Raw genomic sequence first — 15,827 nt, forward strand, 5'->3', positions numbered from 1 at the left:
ATCATAACATGAAGTCTCTACTAGCGCTTTCATTTGCCAGTGTTTATAGTGTGATAAAGTGTCTGCTATATTTGATTAGATAATAATAGTTCACAGTAAATACAAAGCAAATTGTGAGATCACCTGACATGCACTCATTAACCTACACCCTGGGTAACAGTTCTGTTGGAGAGGAAGTCAAGTATCTAACCGGCCAAAGTAGAGTCAACACCAAAGTAATTTATGCACAAGCAGGTGTGGTTGAATGGTGAAAGCTGATGAAAAATATTAAAGTTTTACTGCCCTCAAGATGTTTGGATAAAAAGTCAAGCAAGGATGCAATATATCATCCTGTGCCAAGCACTACTGTAGGCCTATATGCAAACTGAAACGGATCACCAATATGTTGGGTTTTGTCCAGGCACTGTTTTATCAGTTTCTCAAAGGACTTCATGATGAGGGATAGGGCAACTGAACTATTACAGTGCCCTACGTTTTATTACTGGCGATGATTATCTCACCCATCACTGTATTTTATATGATAAAGTGGGTTGGCCATCTCTCGCAGTTCATAGAGAGCAACATTGTATTGTATTTATTTATAAGGCCTTGTGTGGTAAACTTCCTTTGTAGCTATCCTCGCTTTTAGAACCAAAGGTTACTGAACAAGGAAAAGACTTTCATTTATTATGCTCCACACAAATGGAACAAACGTCAGGACTCTATGAAACGGATGCTATTGTTCTCAATAAAGACATTTAGGGTGCTTCTTGAGGCCACACTACATAGTGACTGCACCTGTTTCATGTAACACTATATTTATTTGCATCTGTGACATTGTAATGTGATTCAAATGTTTGTTATTGTTTTTCATTATGTATGTGTTTTATATGCTGTTATCAGGGCGTCCTTGAAAAAGAGAGCTTGCTCGAACTGCAGTCATTCAGGGCCTTTGGGTGGTTGTTTTGCTTGCGTGCGCGCGCGCACAGACTGTGTGGTTTCTTTCCTCTCCTCTCGGTGTGATGTTCAAAAACATTTGACTAAAATAAACCTGTGGTTCATTAGGTTTACCGTATGTCTCAATGAATTACTTTATTATTTTTATATCCCATTGATTTAATTGTATCAAGCATTTCAGACTAGGGCTGCTGATCTGGTGAAGCAGGAACTAGGTCAGCACAACTCTATGCTAACATTTAGGTCCAGGTCCAGGTTTAATTTGTGTTTGGGATAAACATGTCAGTCATTAATTTTGATCATCGGGACAATGACCATGACCAACTGTGTTTCATCATCACTAAGGGGAGGGGAAACACACTTAACCTTGACACGTCACATCTTTGGCGGATAGTTATTTTTTTGTTGGCTGCTCTGGCGTCACCAGCCTTGTGCGATCCTCAGGAGCGTAGGGCTGCAATCCATTATTTGTCTTTGCGGTTACTGTATTGTTTACTTTTCCGATCAATCAAATAATCTTGAATCAAAGTATGAACGAATTAATGCGAAAAATAGATATATTTTTAAATATATTTTTGGGGCTTTTTCTGCCTTTATTTGATAGAATACAGTAGACTGACAGGAAACGGGGAGAGAGAGATGGGGAGTGACACCCAGCACAGGTCATCGGGAACGGGATTCAAACCAGCGACACGCTGGTGCCCGGACTGCTACTCCAGCCGTACGGGCCAGATTTTTTTAGATTATATTGATCTGATTAACCACTTAAGCCAACTTTTAAACTTCAATTATTGCTATAATAGTCGATCTACAAGCTCATAACAAATTTTCCCCAAAAATCTATCAACCCTGTATACTTCCTTCACCGGAATCTTTTTTCCCTCCATAACCAAAACTCGAAAATAGCCAATCTACAAGCTCACTCGTTTAGAGCTTGTAGAACTACTAGTTTAGCCAAATGTTTGCCCCAAAATATAGGGACACTAGGGTTCCTGTGGTTAATTGATTAATTTATGATTTATAATCGATCTGTAATCAAGTACAGTTTTGAGTTACTCACACTATAAAACGCCTCCACCAGATTTCAAAACAAAGTTGTAAAATATCTCCATCCTTGTAAAGACACTATGCTACATTTCAAAGCCACTATCCTCTTTTTATCCTTCAGTACTTTTATCTTCTATTGGCAGTTACGAGCCACTTTGAAGAAAAAGGGTTGAAGCATACAATCTGTTCATAATAAGCAATAGACAGGAAGCCAAAACTGTTGGTGTCTTTCGTTAAACCTATAAATCAGGGTAGTTAAATTCTATATTTTCAATATTTCGTTCAAGGCCAAGAGATCGCTTAAGTATGAAGTCACCATTCATGATTCATTTTTTCCCCATCATTTTAGAAGATTCAGTCTATACAAATATATTTCTAGTTTTAAAATGAAACCAACGTTTCGACAGGGTCTTCTTCAGGGTTTTGAAAATCAAACATTACCATAAGTGCTTTTCATTTTGTGTCATCAGCTAAAGTATTGTGCAAAAGTAGATCCAGCTCAAGTGTATCATTGTGCTGCTGTTCCATTTACAAGCATGCTGTTATCTCACTGTATTTCATGGGTAAAGGGCAAAGGCTCTGTGTACGTATTCCAATGCTGGCTGTCCTTGGGAGATAGCAGAATTTAAATGTTTCCCCTCCCCTCCCCTGTGGTGTCTGACTCCTAAATGCATCACATTCCATCTTGGCGTGGCAGAGGCCGTCCTGTCATTCACACTTTCCCTCAGAGCTGTAAGGGTTGTTTTGTTTTCTTTCCAAAGTAATCTGTGACTTGAAGAGAATGAAGAGGGTTTAAGGTGCCAATCGCAGTCCCACAGACGCACTGAAGCTTAGCCATCGACTGCTTCAAAAGCAGTTTCTTTGCTATTCGGGAAAAAGCTGCATTTGGGTGCACTTACACGTTATCGCCAGGTGTTCCATTACGGGTCGTACATTGAACATTTCAAGCTCAAGGTGATTTTTGTATTTCTTTTTTCAGACGCAGACTTTCATAGCTAAAGCGACAGTGGGAAAAAAGGAGCAGGCAGAGACAGAGAAGGACAAGAACACTGAAGAAACTGAGGGAGGTTGTGAGCCATATTAAACTGTTTAGCCAGCCATGTCTCTGAGTGGCGAAGTGTGCCTGGTGACGGGGGCCTGTGGATTCCTGGGACAGAGGCTTGTCAAGCTCCTGCTGGAGGAGGAGAGACTGGCAGAGATCCGTCTACTGGACAGACAAGTGACACCTGAACATGTCAAGACTCTGGAAGGTAAATAAATGTCATAAATAATGATATTTCATAAAACAATCATCATTCACCAACCGTAGAACTAACTTACCATTATAAGACCGGGAAAGCATCAGTGTCATTTTCGAAATATTTGAATATGTAATTTTTTTAAAGTAAACTTTTTTTTATCTCAAATCATTGCTTCTGGGGGTCCCTGGAACAAAATATGCTGAGCTGGGGATCGGCGGCCAAATACATCATTTTGAGGGTTCTTGACATGAAAAAGTTTGAGTACCACTGATATAGCAACATATGATTTACAGAAAACTGTTTTGTAGAATCGGCCTCAGGTCTTAATGGGTTAACTTAACTAGCCTTAACCTCAGGTCCATTTGGTCACTCTAAGAGTTATGGGGATCCTTGAAACCACTGGAGTACTAATAGTGGTGATTTGATGTGTTTGTCAGACTGTATGATGGAGACCAAGGTGAACGTGTTTGAAGGAGACATCAGAGACAGTGATGTACTGAGGAGAGCATGTCGGGGAGCGTCCATCGTCTTCCACATCGCGTCTCTCATCGACGTCACCGGGGCTGTGGACTACAGCGAGCTCTACGGGGTCAACGTAAAAGGTAATACTTTTAGGCCATTAGTTCTAAGTGGGGTTCTAAGTGGGGTCCGGACCCCCAGGGGTCCTTGGAGAGGGGGGGGGGGGGTGATGGTTTGATTGATTAGTTTGTGTTGCTAAAGTTTGAGTTTGAGAGCTGAGAACCAGAACCTCTTTGCTGATAAAATAAGGCCGGAATAGGGAGTTCAGGTCGGCAGGTCACAGCTGCCAGTAAGTCAGTGGCCCCTTTGTTTTATGGCCGTGCAGATGAGATATGTTTTAGCACCAACAAGCTCAGGAGAAGAACATCAAATGAATTATTGTTTTCCTGTAGCCCCCTGGTACGTCAGTACCTGGGGTCCCCAACAAAATGAGCTAATATAGCATCACAATCATTTTAACCACTTTAACCATATTTTATACTTTGGCTATTAAAAAATAGCAGATCTACAATTTTTGATAAATTGTGAAAATGTGTGCAAATGTTTGAATATATACATATTTTAAAGCGAACATTTTTAACTCAAGTCTTTGCTTCTGGGGGTCCCTCGCAAACTATTTTTGAGATGGGGGTCCACGGCTAAACACATTTGGGGGTCCTTGACATGAAAAAGTTTGAGAACCACTGCTTTAGGCCTGTCTGAAAATGTTACATAACCGTTAACAGTCGTTTCCATTCATCTGTATTAACACAGCTGTATGAAATTAACAGAAATGTCATTATCTCCATCTTTATTCCCACATTACAACCACTTTCAACCTGGCGTTACTAATTTGGGAATTTAGTGCAAAACATGTTAAAAATGTCAAACATTTTCAGAGATAATGAAAATAGATAATTTTCATCATCCTTTTTTATTTATTTCGATTTTTGGTACCGGATACTGTCATGTTTTTCTTTGCATATTTTTGTATTGTGTTCTTTGTCATATCCGCCCTGTGCAATTGTTGTTTACAAAGCCTAAAAGGCAAACAGAAGCATATTCATTTTATTTATATCCTCCAATGTCCAATGCCAAAAACACAATTAAATAATTAATCACAGTTATTTGAATGACAATTAATCATCAACTAAAATGCCATGATGGTGACAGTCCTGTTGCTTTGATTTTGAGACATGTTGTGAGCTTGTATCTTCTATTTTTGAATGGCCAACTCAAAAATCTAAAATGACAGATGCTTTCCCAGTTTTAATGGGTTGAAGGGGAGTGAGACACTTTGGGTTTTTCCCTAGATTGCTTTCTTTTTTTACTCTTTTTTTTTTATCTCTCGTTTGTTTACATTTGCTCCGTATTCATGGGGATTCAGCGGAAGGTCGCAGTTCGATCCTGGGCTCCCCTTGAGTTAGTATCGAAGTGTCCTTGAGTAAGACACTGAACCCCCAATTGCTCCCACATAGTCCCCACTGAACCCCCAATTGAGCAGGTTGGTGCCTTGCATGGTTTCCTCCGCCGTCGGTGTGTGAATGTGTGTGTGAATGGGTGAATGCACTGTAATTGTAAAGCGCTTTGGCTGAAGTTGCTATATGAATGCACCATTTACCATTTATTCAAACATTACAGAAATGACCTGCAAAATGTAGACAACATTTCCTAAACGCACACTGGCATCAAGAGACCTCTTCATGATCAAATTCTAGTTTAAAATGCAGCACTTTAAAAGGAACTGCTTTTCCAGGCATATTACATTTCTGCTCAATGGTTCCCTTTGCCTTTGTTGTGATTGGTTGTGAATGATAGCTCTGAGGGAGTAAACAGTTGTTGTGAATGATAGCTCGGAGGGAGTAAACAGAGTATAGAATATTGAGGTCATGAGTCCCAGGCCCTCTTGTGGTGTTTAGGGGTAATGAACTGTAAGTTCACAGTTCATTACCCCTGTAATACAGTAATACAGAGACTTACAATCCAGAGACTCACTCCAACATTCAGAACGTCCTTCTGTTGTCCCTTACACACTGCCCTTGAGCAGTGCTGCATTTGAGAGAGGATTTTCACACCTCAATATAATAAATAAACAAGTACAGATCCTGTCTGTCAGACTCTCGCCTCTCATCCCTGATGCACATCCACCTAGCTGTCTAAGATGACAGAAGAGACTTTTGACCCAAAGCCTGCAGCTGTTGACTTGTGGATGCAAACAACTGATCATATAGGCTCAACCAGGGGGGAGAGTAAGAGTAGGCCTACATTATCATCATCTATCATGGTGGAAATTGAGAACAGTGATGAGAGCAGTCAAGAGAGCAGTGATGACGATGTCCAGCTTGTAGGCGATCTACAAGCTCAAAACGCGTCGCAAGAAAATGTGAAATATGTAGTTATGTTTTTTATTTAACGACATTAATCTCGTATGGAGGTCCCTGGTTCAAAAAAAAATCAGCTGGGGGCCAAATACATATCAATTTGGGGGTCCTTGACATTAAAAATGCTGAGAACCACTGTTGCGCAGATACTGTAAATCCTAATACAGTTACTGTAGAGCAGTGGTTTTCAACCCTTTTCATATCAAGGTCCATCATTTATTTGGCATTTGAGCCACGGACCACCGTTTGATGAGATTTAGCCTCTCAGATCCAAGACTTAGAATATTTTGTTATCGTTGGATAAGATTTGGTCCACAATTCCATGTTGTATTGATGTTGGTACCATAGGAGAGAGGACAGGCAAACGTTGATCAAAATAACAATTCTTAAAATTAAGTAATGCAGATGTTTAACAATAATTTAACTCTTGTGAGCGTAAAATGAAACCAAATGGACCCGTAAGGGTCCATTTGGTTTCATTTTACACTCTCAAGAGTTCTATAAAGGGTCCATTTGGTTACCAACTCTCCATCATTTAGCTGGGGACCACATGGAACCCCCCTCAAGGACCACTGGTGGTCCCCGGACCACTGGTTGAGAACCACTGCTGTAGAGTGTCGAGAGAGGCGAGAGTCTGACAGACAGGATCTGTACTTGTTTTCTATTATATTGAGGTGTGAAAATCTTCTCTCACATGCAGCACTGCTCAAGGGCAGTGTGTAAGGGACAACAGAAGGTCTTTCTGAATGTTGGAGTAAGTCTCTGGATTGCTTGTCTTCACTATGTTGACCAAGTCATACACAGAGGAGGAGGCTGATGAACGTTTTGCTAAACACACCCATCCTCTTAGAGTGGAGTCTCTGTCAGAGGTGTAAAGTAACTAAATACATTTACTCAAGTACTGTACTTTTTTTTTTTTTTTACTTTACTGGAGTATTTCCAGTTTTCAGTACTTTTACTTCTACTCCACTACATCTCAGAGGCAAATATTGTAATTTTTACTCCTCTACAATTATTTGAAAACTTTAGCTACTAGTTACTTTGTTGATTTTGATTATTATTACAAAACATACATTAACCAACCCTATATATATTTTGGCCATTTGAAAATAGTCGATCTACAAGCTCAAAGTAGATCTGATATTTTCAAAAGATTTGTATACAATTTATACATTTGAAATACATACATTTATACATAGAAATTGGACATTATTTATCATAAGTACTTTATAGTTTGGGTATTTGAAAAAAAAAAACATTGATACCAATACTTGCACTTTTACTTTTACTTTTACTTTTTCTTGTAACAGAGTATTTCTACATTGCAGTATTAATACATTTACTTAAGTAAATACATTTACTGGTCTCTGTCAACAGACATGCATAATTCTGAAGGACGGACGCTACTAAGTGTTGTGTTGCCAAAACTGTGGAGGTCTTTCATATCCTGTGGGATAAAAAATGTGGGGATTCATATCTGCTTTCAAACTCCTGAATTAGACCCCTCAGTACATGAATCTTGTCCCTGTCAGCATCAGCATTTGAAACAGTATCTTTCCTGTACTTGCCATCACTGTCTATCTACATATTTTATTACTAATAAAATATGTAGAGTAATGATCCACAGTGCACAGTGTTCTATTTATGTGAGGAAATCGGACACAACTGTGTGTGCGTGCGTGCTTGCACGCGATAATAACATGTCAGACCTTTTCACCTTGGCAGTGAAGGGCGTCTAGACCCAAAATCCGGATCAGAATGAGTTTTATTGTCACACCACAGGTTTACAGGTGTAAATCAGTGGGTGAAATTTGTTTTTGTTTTCCAGGAAAAATAGAAATAGGAGGGGGGCAGAGAGAGGGAGATTAAGGGAAAAAATGATCTACTAATGCATACTGTCCCAATGCTAGTACGGTACTAATGAATGACCCATTTTTTTGCACGCACACGCACACGCACACACACACACACACACACACACACACACACACACACAGTGTGTGTTACAGTGTGTGGAAGGTTTGTCCGATGGGGGTCCGCGTCAAAATTCATATAATTTTGGGGGTCCTTGACATACTGTACATTTTTCATAAAACTGTTAGGATTTAGAAGACATTTGTATAATCGGCCTCAGGTCTCAATGGGTTAACAGAAGGAGCTGTGCAGACATGAGTTATTATATTATAATGAGCTTTTATGAGAGCAGCAAGGGATCAGACGTTCAAGGAGATTATTGGTGTGTTGTTGTTGGCTGATGTCAATAACAAGCTAAGTACATTTACTCAAGTACTCTACTTAAGTAAAATGTTCTGGTACTTTTACTTTACCTGAGCCATTTTTTTAATACTTGATACGTTTATCAAACTGCATGACATGTCCTTTTTACTCCACATTAACTAATTAACCGATTAAGCCAAAGACTAATTAACCGATTAAGCAAAGAGTTAGAAGCTGTTAGATCGGCTATTTTCAAAAAGTTTGACAGATTTAGAAAAAAATGTTTTATTTTGTACTGTAAATACATTTTGATGCCAATACTTTTGTACTTTTGCTCAACATTTTTTTTAAATACCAGGACATACAGTATACTGTATTTGGACTCCCAAGTTAGATCTCTCCAGCTACAGTAGAATGAAATCAGGGTTAAAAAACAGAAGGATTCCTTGAAGCAAGGTCTAAAAGCAATGCCGGACATTCATTACTGCGATGCAGTATTTCTACATTGTGGTATTGCTACTTTTACTAACATCGGAGTGCTTCTTCCTCCACTGATATCAATGTGTTCCACTCTTGCCAGTTCAGTAAAAGCAGCTGGCCATGGTGATATAAAGGATGTCTCTCTAGTATGAATAGCTGTGAAAAGCATTGTACGCGTGAGAGCATTACATTCTACTATCTTGGAAAAGCAGAGGCTTCCAAATATTTTCATGCAAATTGAGGCTTTACCACCGTTCTGATGCATATATGAAGTACTAGAATGTTGTTATGAGCAAGCATATATATACTCACTACTTACACATGTTACCCACTGGTTCATTACAATAACATCAAATGAGCACAGCTCAATAAATAAATAATAGAAATCCACATGAAAAAGTTAAATGGTGAATATAATTATTAAAGTTCCATTTTCATCTTCAGGATATTCATTTTATTGAATTACATGTTTCGAAAGCTTTCATATCAGTATTATATGGTGTAGCGGTCCAGGCACCTAGGTTCTAGAGTAGCCTGACGGCGGGTCGCGGGTTCGAGTCCCAATCCCGGTGTTCTTTGCTGCAACTCTTTGTCACCCCCAATCTCTCTCCCCATTTCATGTCAGCCTACTATCCTATCCTATCAATAAAGCCAAAAAAGAAATCTTAAAACAAAAAGAAAGGGGGATCTACAGTAATATCTTATTCATGGCCCGTTAATAGGGCTATACCAAATGAACTGTTCTCACACACGCGCGCGCACACACACACGCACACGCACACACACACACACACACACACAGTGTGTAAGACTGTCTTCAACATAAGGCCAGATTACCCCATGAGCATTTTGCCTCCCTACCTACAGTACGTGTGAGTGTGTATGAACATTGGGTAAAGTGTGTGTTCCAAAGACAACAGAGAGTATTTTTCATGTCCCTCATGTTCCTCCAGGGACACAGCTCCTGCTGGAGGCCTGCATCCAGGAGAACGTCGTCTCCTTCATCTACACCAGCAGCATCGAGGTGGCGGGGCCCAACCCCAACGGCGACCCCGTCATCGGCGGCGACGAGGACACGGCCTACACGTGCTCCCTGAAGTTCCCCTACAGCAAGACCAAGAAGGAGGCGGAGCAGCTCACCCTGCAGGCCCACGGCGAGGTTCTCCAGAACGGAGGCCGGCTGGCCACCTGCGCCCTCAGGCCCATGTACATCTACGGAGAGGGCTGCCGCTTCCTCCTCGGCCACATGAATAAGGGCATCCGAAACCAACACGTCCTGTACAGGACGTCGGCCCCCGAGGCCCGCGTCAATCCGGTGTACGTGGGCAACGTGGCGTCGGCGCACCTCCAGGCGGCCCGTGGGCTCAGAGACGCCCAGAAGAGATCCAGGATAGGGGGTAATTTTTACTACGTCGCCGACGACACGCCGCCGGTCAGCTACTGCGACTTCAATCACGTCATGATGGCGCCGCTGGGATTCCGCATCCAAGACAAGCACATGCTGCCCCTCCCACTCCTCTACCTGATCTGCTTCCTTATGGAGGCGCTGCGCGTGCTGCTCAGCCCCGTTGTGCGCTTCGCCCCGCCCCTGAATCGTCAACTCCTCGTCATGCTGAACACCCCCTTCAGCTTCTCCTATCAGAAGGCTCGGAGGGACCTGGGCTACGCCCCCAAATTCACCTGGGAGGAGGCCCACAGGCGCACCATGGATTGGCTCGCCTCCGAGTTACCCAAGGAGAGGGAAAAAATATGGGCTAAAGCCTGATTTATGTTCCGTAGTAGCAGCAGTGTCCCCTGCCTCAAAGAGCAGATCTACAAGCTTGTAGATCTGCTCTTTGGGGCAAGCAACACTGTCATGCTATGGGGTATTTCATTTAAAAAATCGATAAGTCACCCCATGGAGACTTGAATATTTTTTTTAGTTTTTGTCGCATTCCTAAGCCAATAATTTGATAGGCTGCACTAGCCTTCCTGCTTTCGTGTATAGAGGGGCGGGTTTAAAATCAGCGCGGAGAGAATGCGCCTGATCCCATTGGTTCACCGATCTGTCCGTCAGCCCCGCCCCGTCAACACAACATTACGAGCGACGCTCACTGCACTCTGGTTGGTTGGGGAAATGAAACACTTCCTATACCGGGTAAACCGACGCGCTGGTACAGGCTTTTATTTTTTAGCAAAACTAAACAATAAAAGCCCGGAGATCGAGGCTAATAATTTGATGACCAGCAGTGGTGACACAGGAGTCTCCTTTGTGTCTCCTACCGGAAGCGCTGCCTGGTTCGCTGGTCATCAAATTATTGGCTTAGGAATGCGAGAGAAAAAAACAATATCCATGAATTCAAGTCTCCATGGGGTGACTAATCGATAAAAAAAAGTCATTTTTTGGCTGAACTATCCCTTTAAGCTTTAGCAATTACAAATCCACAAGATGCAAGATTCTCATCTATATCTCTGGTCTTTTAGCTGATTCCCTAATGAAAAGACAGCAAACAGCTAGGCTTGTCACAATTATCACATAATCGTCTAATCGCAATTATTTGAGATAATCACAATTATTTTTGCATAATCGTTTCCATGTTAAAAAAACGCTTACATCGCTTACAACGCTTAAAACGCTTAAAACGCTTAAAAGCTTGTAGATCAGCTATTTCTGTTATTTTTACATGTATAAAATGATTAAATGTCAATCATTTATTTTTATATATTTAAGTTATTTGTCATCTGCCCTGTGCAATTTTTGATTACGAAGCCTAAAAGGCAAACAAAGGCAAATAAAATTGTTATTCATATGTTCCAAATATTCAATGCCAAACACACAATTAAATTGTCAATCGCAATTATTTATGTGACAATTAATCGTTAACTTAAATTTGTAATCGTGACAGCCCTAAAAACAGCAAGAGGTTTTAGTGTCTGGATTTATAGCTGTAGTTGGGATGAACCTTTCTGTAATGGGACCATTTTTAATCAGTAGGCTAGCCTGATTTTGGTCCAGTGGATGTAAGAGCAGAGTGCAGGGCTTTCTTATTAATTAATGTTTATGCAGACCATGATTAACAGATTGGCCAAAGATTATCTCTTGAGGGAATAGTTGTTGTAATCTTTTTCTAACGTATGTAAGGAGTGGTTGAGGAGGCGTAGGGGAAATGTTGTGCTGTAGTGATTTTAATTTTAATTATACTAGACTCTAGGGTTATAACAACTGATGTATTTTGCTCTGTTGAATGTTCCTTTGTGTAAAATGATTGATGATTCATCCAAACATTGATGAAAACACATATTCAAGAATAAAATATATTAAACTGTGTGGAGAACAAAATTGTATTTCTTTCTCTTTAGAAAATGAATACATTTCAATTCAATTGTAAATCCACCTGGCGCAAGTGTACAGTGAACCAAAACATTTTACAGAAACATTATTGACAAACAAACAAATCTAAGTCACTAGATAGGAAACTAGAAGGGCGCGGCCGCCGGCCTGCTCGGGCACAATTCAAGTTGGGAATACAGGCCCAACCGTTTGAGCAATACACCTTTACCTGAAGTACCTTTACCTGATGTTCTCTGACATGTTGGAGGCTCAAGCTTATCTCACATTTTGAAAAGCCACCAATAATATGGGCAAAGCGGTACAAAAGTGAAGCCGACGGGTCGGGTTAGCCAATCTGGGAAGCCGATGCCCACACCGGCTTCCCTAAGACACCAGGAGCTTCGAGTCACTTTGTGCTGCATCACCTGGCCAATCCGTGAAGCTGTCAGATCGGGTTAGCCAATCAAGGAAGCTGGTGCCAACACCCCTCCCAAACACACAGAGAAACGGCTCGTACAGAGATACAACAAAGAGATACAACAAAGAACATGAAACACTTACATTTCTGGTCACACACACACACACACACACACACACACACACACACACACACACACACACACACACACACACACACACACACACACACACACACACACACACACACACACACACACACACACACACACACACACACACACACACACACACACACATCCTTGTGCATAATTTCCCTACTTTGTTGTTCAAATATGTATTTGCATAAAGCAGAGTTGTGTTCAATACCCCTACAAAATTGTATGCCATCAACTAACACCATTTGCCTTTAGGGTTAATCGGTAACCCCTTATATGGGGAATACAATGACGTGTTCAGTTTTTAGCGGCGCTATACCTGACTTTGTCCGTGTTCACCGTCGACGTTGTGATTGGTCAGGTCCGTCAACATAGTGATTGGTCAAGCTTCACGTGACACATATTGATGACAAACTTTGCTCTATATCTGACTTTATCCGTGTGCGTACGGCAACAAAGTGATTGGTCAAGCTTCACGTGACACATATTGATGACAAACAGTATGTATGTTTGAGGCATAGGGCAGTCTAAGACATCAATCTTGTGCCATAAGACATGATGTCCTACGGGACTCATCAAAGGCGCCGCTTACTTCACACAGGGTGTGATTTTTAAATATTAGGTCAAGAAACTTGAAATATGTATTGCAAAAATGTCACATATCTTGGGCAGGCGGTAGTGGTGGGCCTCTTGATATCTTAATTTTGATGTATTATCGACCATTTTTGAGCTGGGTATATACAGCAAATTTGAATTCAGCACCCTCCAATACAACTGAAACATACTGTATTTGCCTTCAATTAACATGATTAGCCATTGGAGTTAAGATTTTAGACCACTAATAAATACATACTTAAGTTCATGATTAATCTTCATCAGACACAACATGGTGAGCTCCTAAACAACACACACACACACACACACACACACACACACACACACACACACACACACACACACACACACACACACACACACACACACACACACACACACACACACACACACACACACACACACACACACACACACACACACACACACACACACACACACACTGTACTGTATACACAAAAACAGAAAGAAAGGGGCCAGTTGACAGTAAGTCCAGAGTCCAGCAGACAAACAGCCATTGAACACCAGTGAGGTCATACCAGTTGAAGAGCTCCAGACGAATTGTGCGTGGCCATACAGACACCAACTAAACCCCAGACTGGCTAAATAGCAAAGGACAGGCTGAAGCTTGAAAAGGAATGCTGTGCTGTTGTGTGGCTTTACAGGAAAGTAAATGCACCCAACCCAGCCAACATCTTTCCACTCAAACAGAGAGCGTCTCCTTTCAAACCCCAATGGTTCTAATCAGCCCCCCGCCCACAGGAGTGGCCCAATTCTCTCACAACTTGCTACAAAAATCCCTCATGAAAAACTATATAATCTCCTACCTTTCATTTTCAACCTTCACATGTGTCTCCTTCTCTAATAATCAAAAAGTGCTATATATTTCATCTCGCAATTTACTTCCGGATGGTTCGTTTTGCACTTTTTTTGCCACATCGGTCACGGGAAAGAAATAAGCGCTGCCGTGGTCTATGGAAACGAGCCCAAAAGTGCACCCAAATAAGCCCAAAATCGCTTATACAAACAGTCAGACCTGGCAACGCAGCCTACGCCAATCATGCGTGAGAGATCTACAAGCTATGGGGCAGAGACGCCACCGTATCTTAGCAACAACTACAGCGCTCACTCTCATTGGTCGTGTCACGCTAAGAGCAGTCTCCAGACAATGGCATCGCAGACAGCTTGCTGTTACTGCTGTAGCCATCACAGTTAGTCCCAGCGACGACGGACAGGGCGCTGTGATAGCTGCCATGTCGCTAACGCTAACGTGGTTGTCATGCCTGCAGCGGCTGTGCAATCACTTTGTCAACAATGCACGTTCGTGTGGTGAATGTCAATATTGCTGCTCAGTTAGTCCATTGTAGATGGTGTATGTTTGTGTGTGTCTTCTGGAGAACTATGTAGCTCCACAGCAACTACAGTAACTAACGTAATGGCAGGACCGCCCCGTGCAACGCATGTTAGGCTGCATTATGGTCATGTAGTAATTTCAGATAATTTCGCTCCGATTACAGCAGTGCTTATCAACCCTTTCACGCCGCCCCCCCCCTCCCCCAAATAAACGTACTTGATCTGGGGACCCCCCCATTCTGTTTGACTCCGTTCCACAAGTACATATTGTGAAAATAGCCGATCTACAAGCTCAAAACGCCTCACGTTGAGAGGCTTTGTAAGCTTGTAGATCGGCTATTTTCTACATGACTGCCTCTTTCTTACATTCTTTGACAATGTGGCCCATGTTTTCATAGTATAGTTTGTTGACTACTTTTGTTGCAGAAATGCTCATTTCCTTTACTTTCCTTTTTTTATTGTCTCCGCCAGGCCGAAAGGCATGGCGCAAGACTATGTTTCACCCCCTGTCCGTCCGTCTGTGATAGCTAATCTCTCACATCGTTGACTTGATCGCAGCAAAATAACAGCCCGATGAGTCAGTGAGAGCTGGATAAACGAGGTAAAATGTGTCAAAAGGAGTCTGTACGGCTGTCGATAAATGAACACATGACGTCGGTGGGAGAGGAGATATTGTGTCTTTTGGACAAACAGCAGCGTCGTGCTGATGTTTGTTGTGTGAAGCAGCTTAATGTCAGAGTGTTTGTGTTGGAGCGCCAACACAAAGCGGCTGTTCATGTGCAACCTCTTCCAGAGAGAGACAGAGACACTAGAAACTCTGCTGGGGGAAAAAAACACTGCTGGGCATTGACTTTCATATGGACATTGATCTACACACTGCAGGTATATCTGCTACACACACAACATCAAACTACACACTGCAGGTATGATGCAGCGTTTGCATTACAGCCAGCATGCCAGCGTAGTTCCCATATGGTTTCAAGGTGGGCTAAACCATATGGACCCCATGTCAGCAATGTCAGCGGCATCCACTTCAGTCCCAACTGCGATGCCCATGCAGGCTATAAGTAGCTTCTACCTGGCCCTTAGGTGGGCCCCAACTACCCATGTTTATGTGGGACCAAGGCGGGTCCTACCTGGGTTTGCCCATGCAGGCTTTAACTGGGTTCTACCT

General features: G+C 41.9%; 1 protein-coding gene across 1 annotated transcript; it reads left to right on the forward strand.

Annotated features, from left to right (window-relative positions):
* Positions 1-3,071: 3,071 nt before the first annotated feature.
* On the forward strand, positions 3,072-10,565 carry hsd3b1 (hydroxy-delta-5-steroid dehydrogenase, 3 beta- and steroid delta-isomerase 1; the record flags this gene model as incomplete). Its single annotated transcript, XM_084084022.1, has 3 exons — positions 3,072-3,233; positions 3,662-3,826; positions 9,754-10,565. Exons 1-3 carry the CDS (start codon positions 3,083-3,085, stop codon positions 10,563-10,565), a joined length of 1,128 nt encoding a protein of 375 aa, XP_083940148.1. The 5' UTR covers positions 3,072-3,082.
* Between the last annotated feature and the right edge of the window lie 5,262 nt (positions 10,566-15,827).

Source organism: Gymnoscopelus microlampas (assembly GCF_963454915.1).
Source record: "Gymnoscopelus microlampas genome assembly, chromosome: 17".
NCBI lineage: Eukaryota > Metazoa > Chordata > Actinopteri > Myctophiformes > Myctophidae > Gymnoscopelus > Gymnoscopelus microlampas.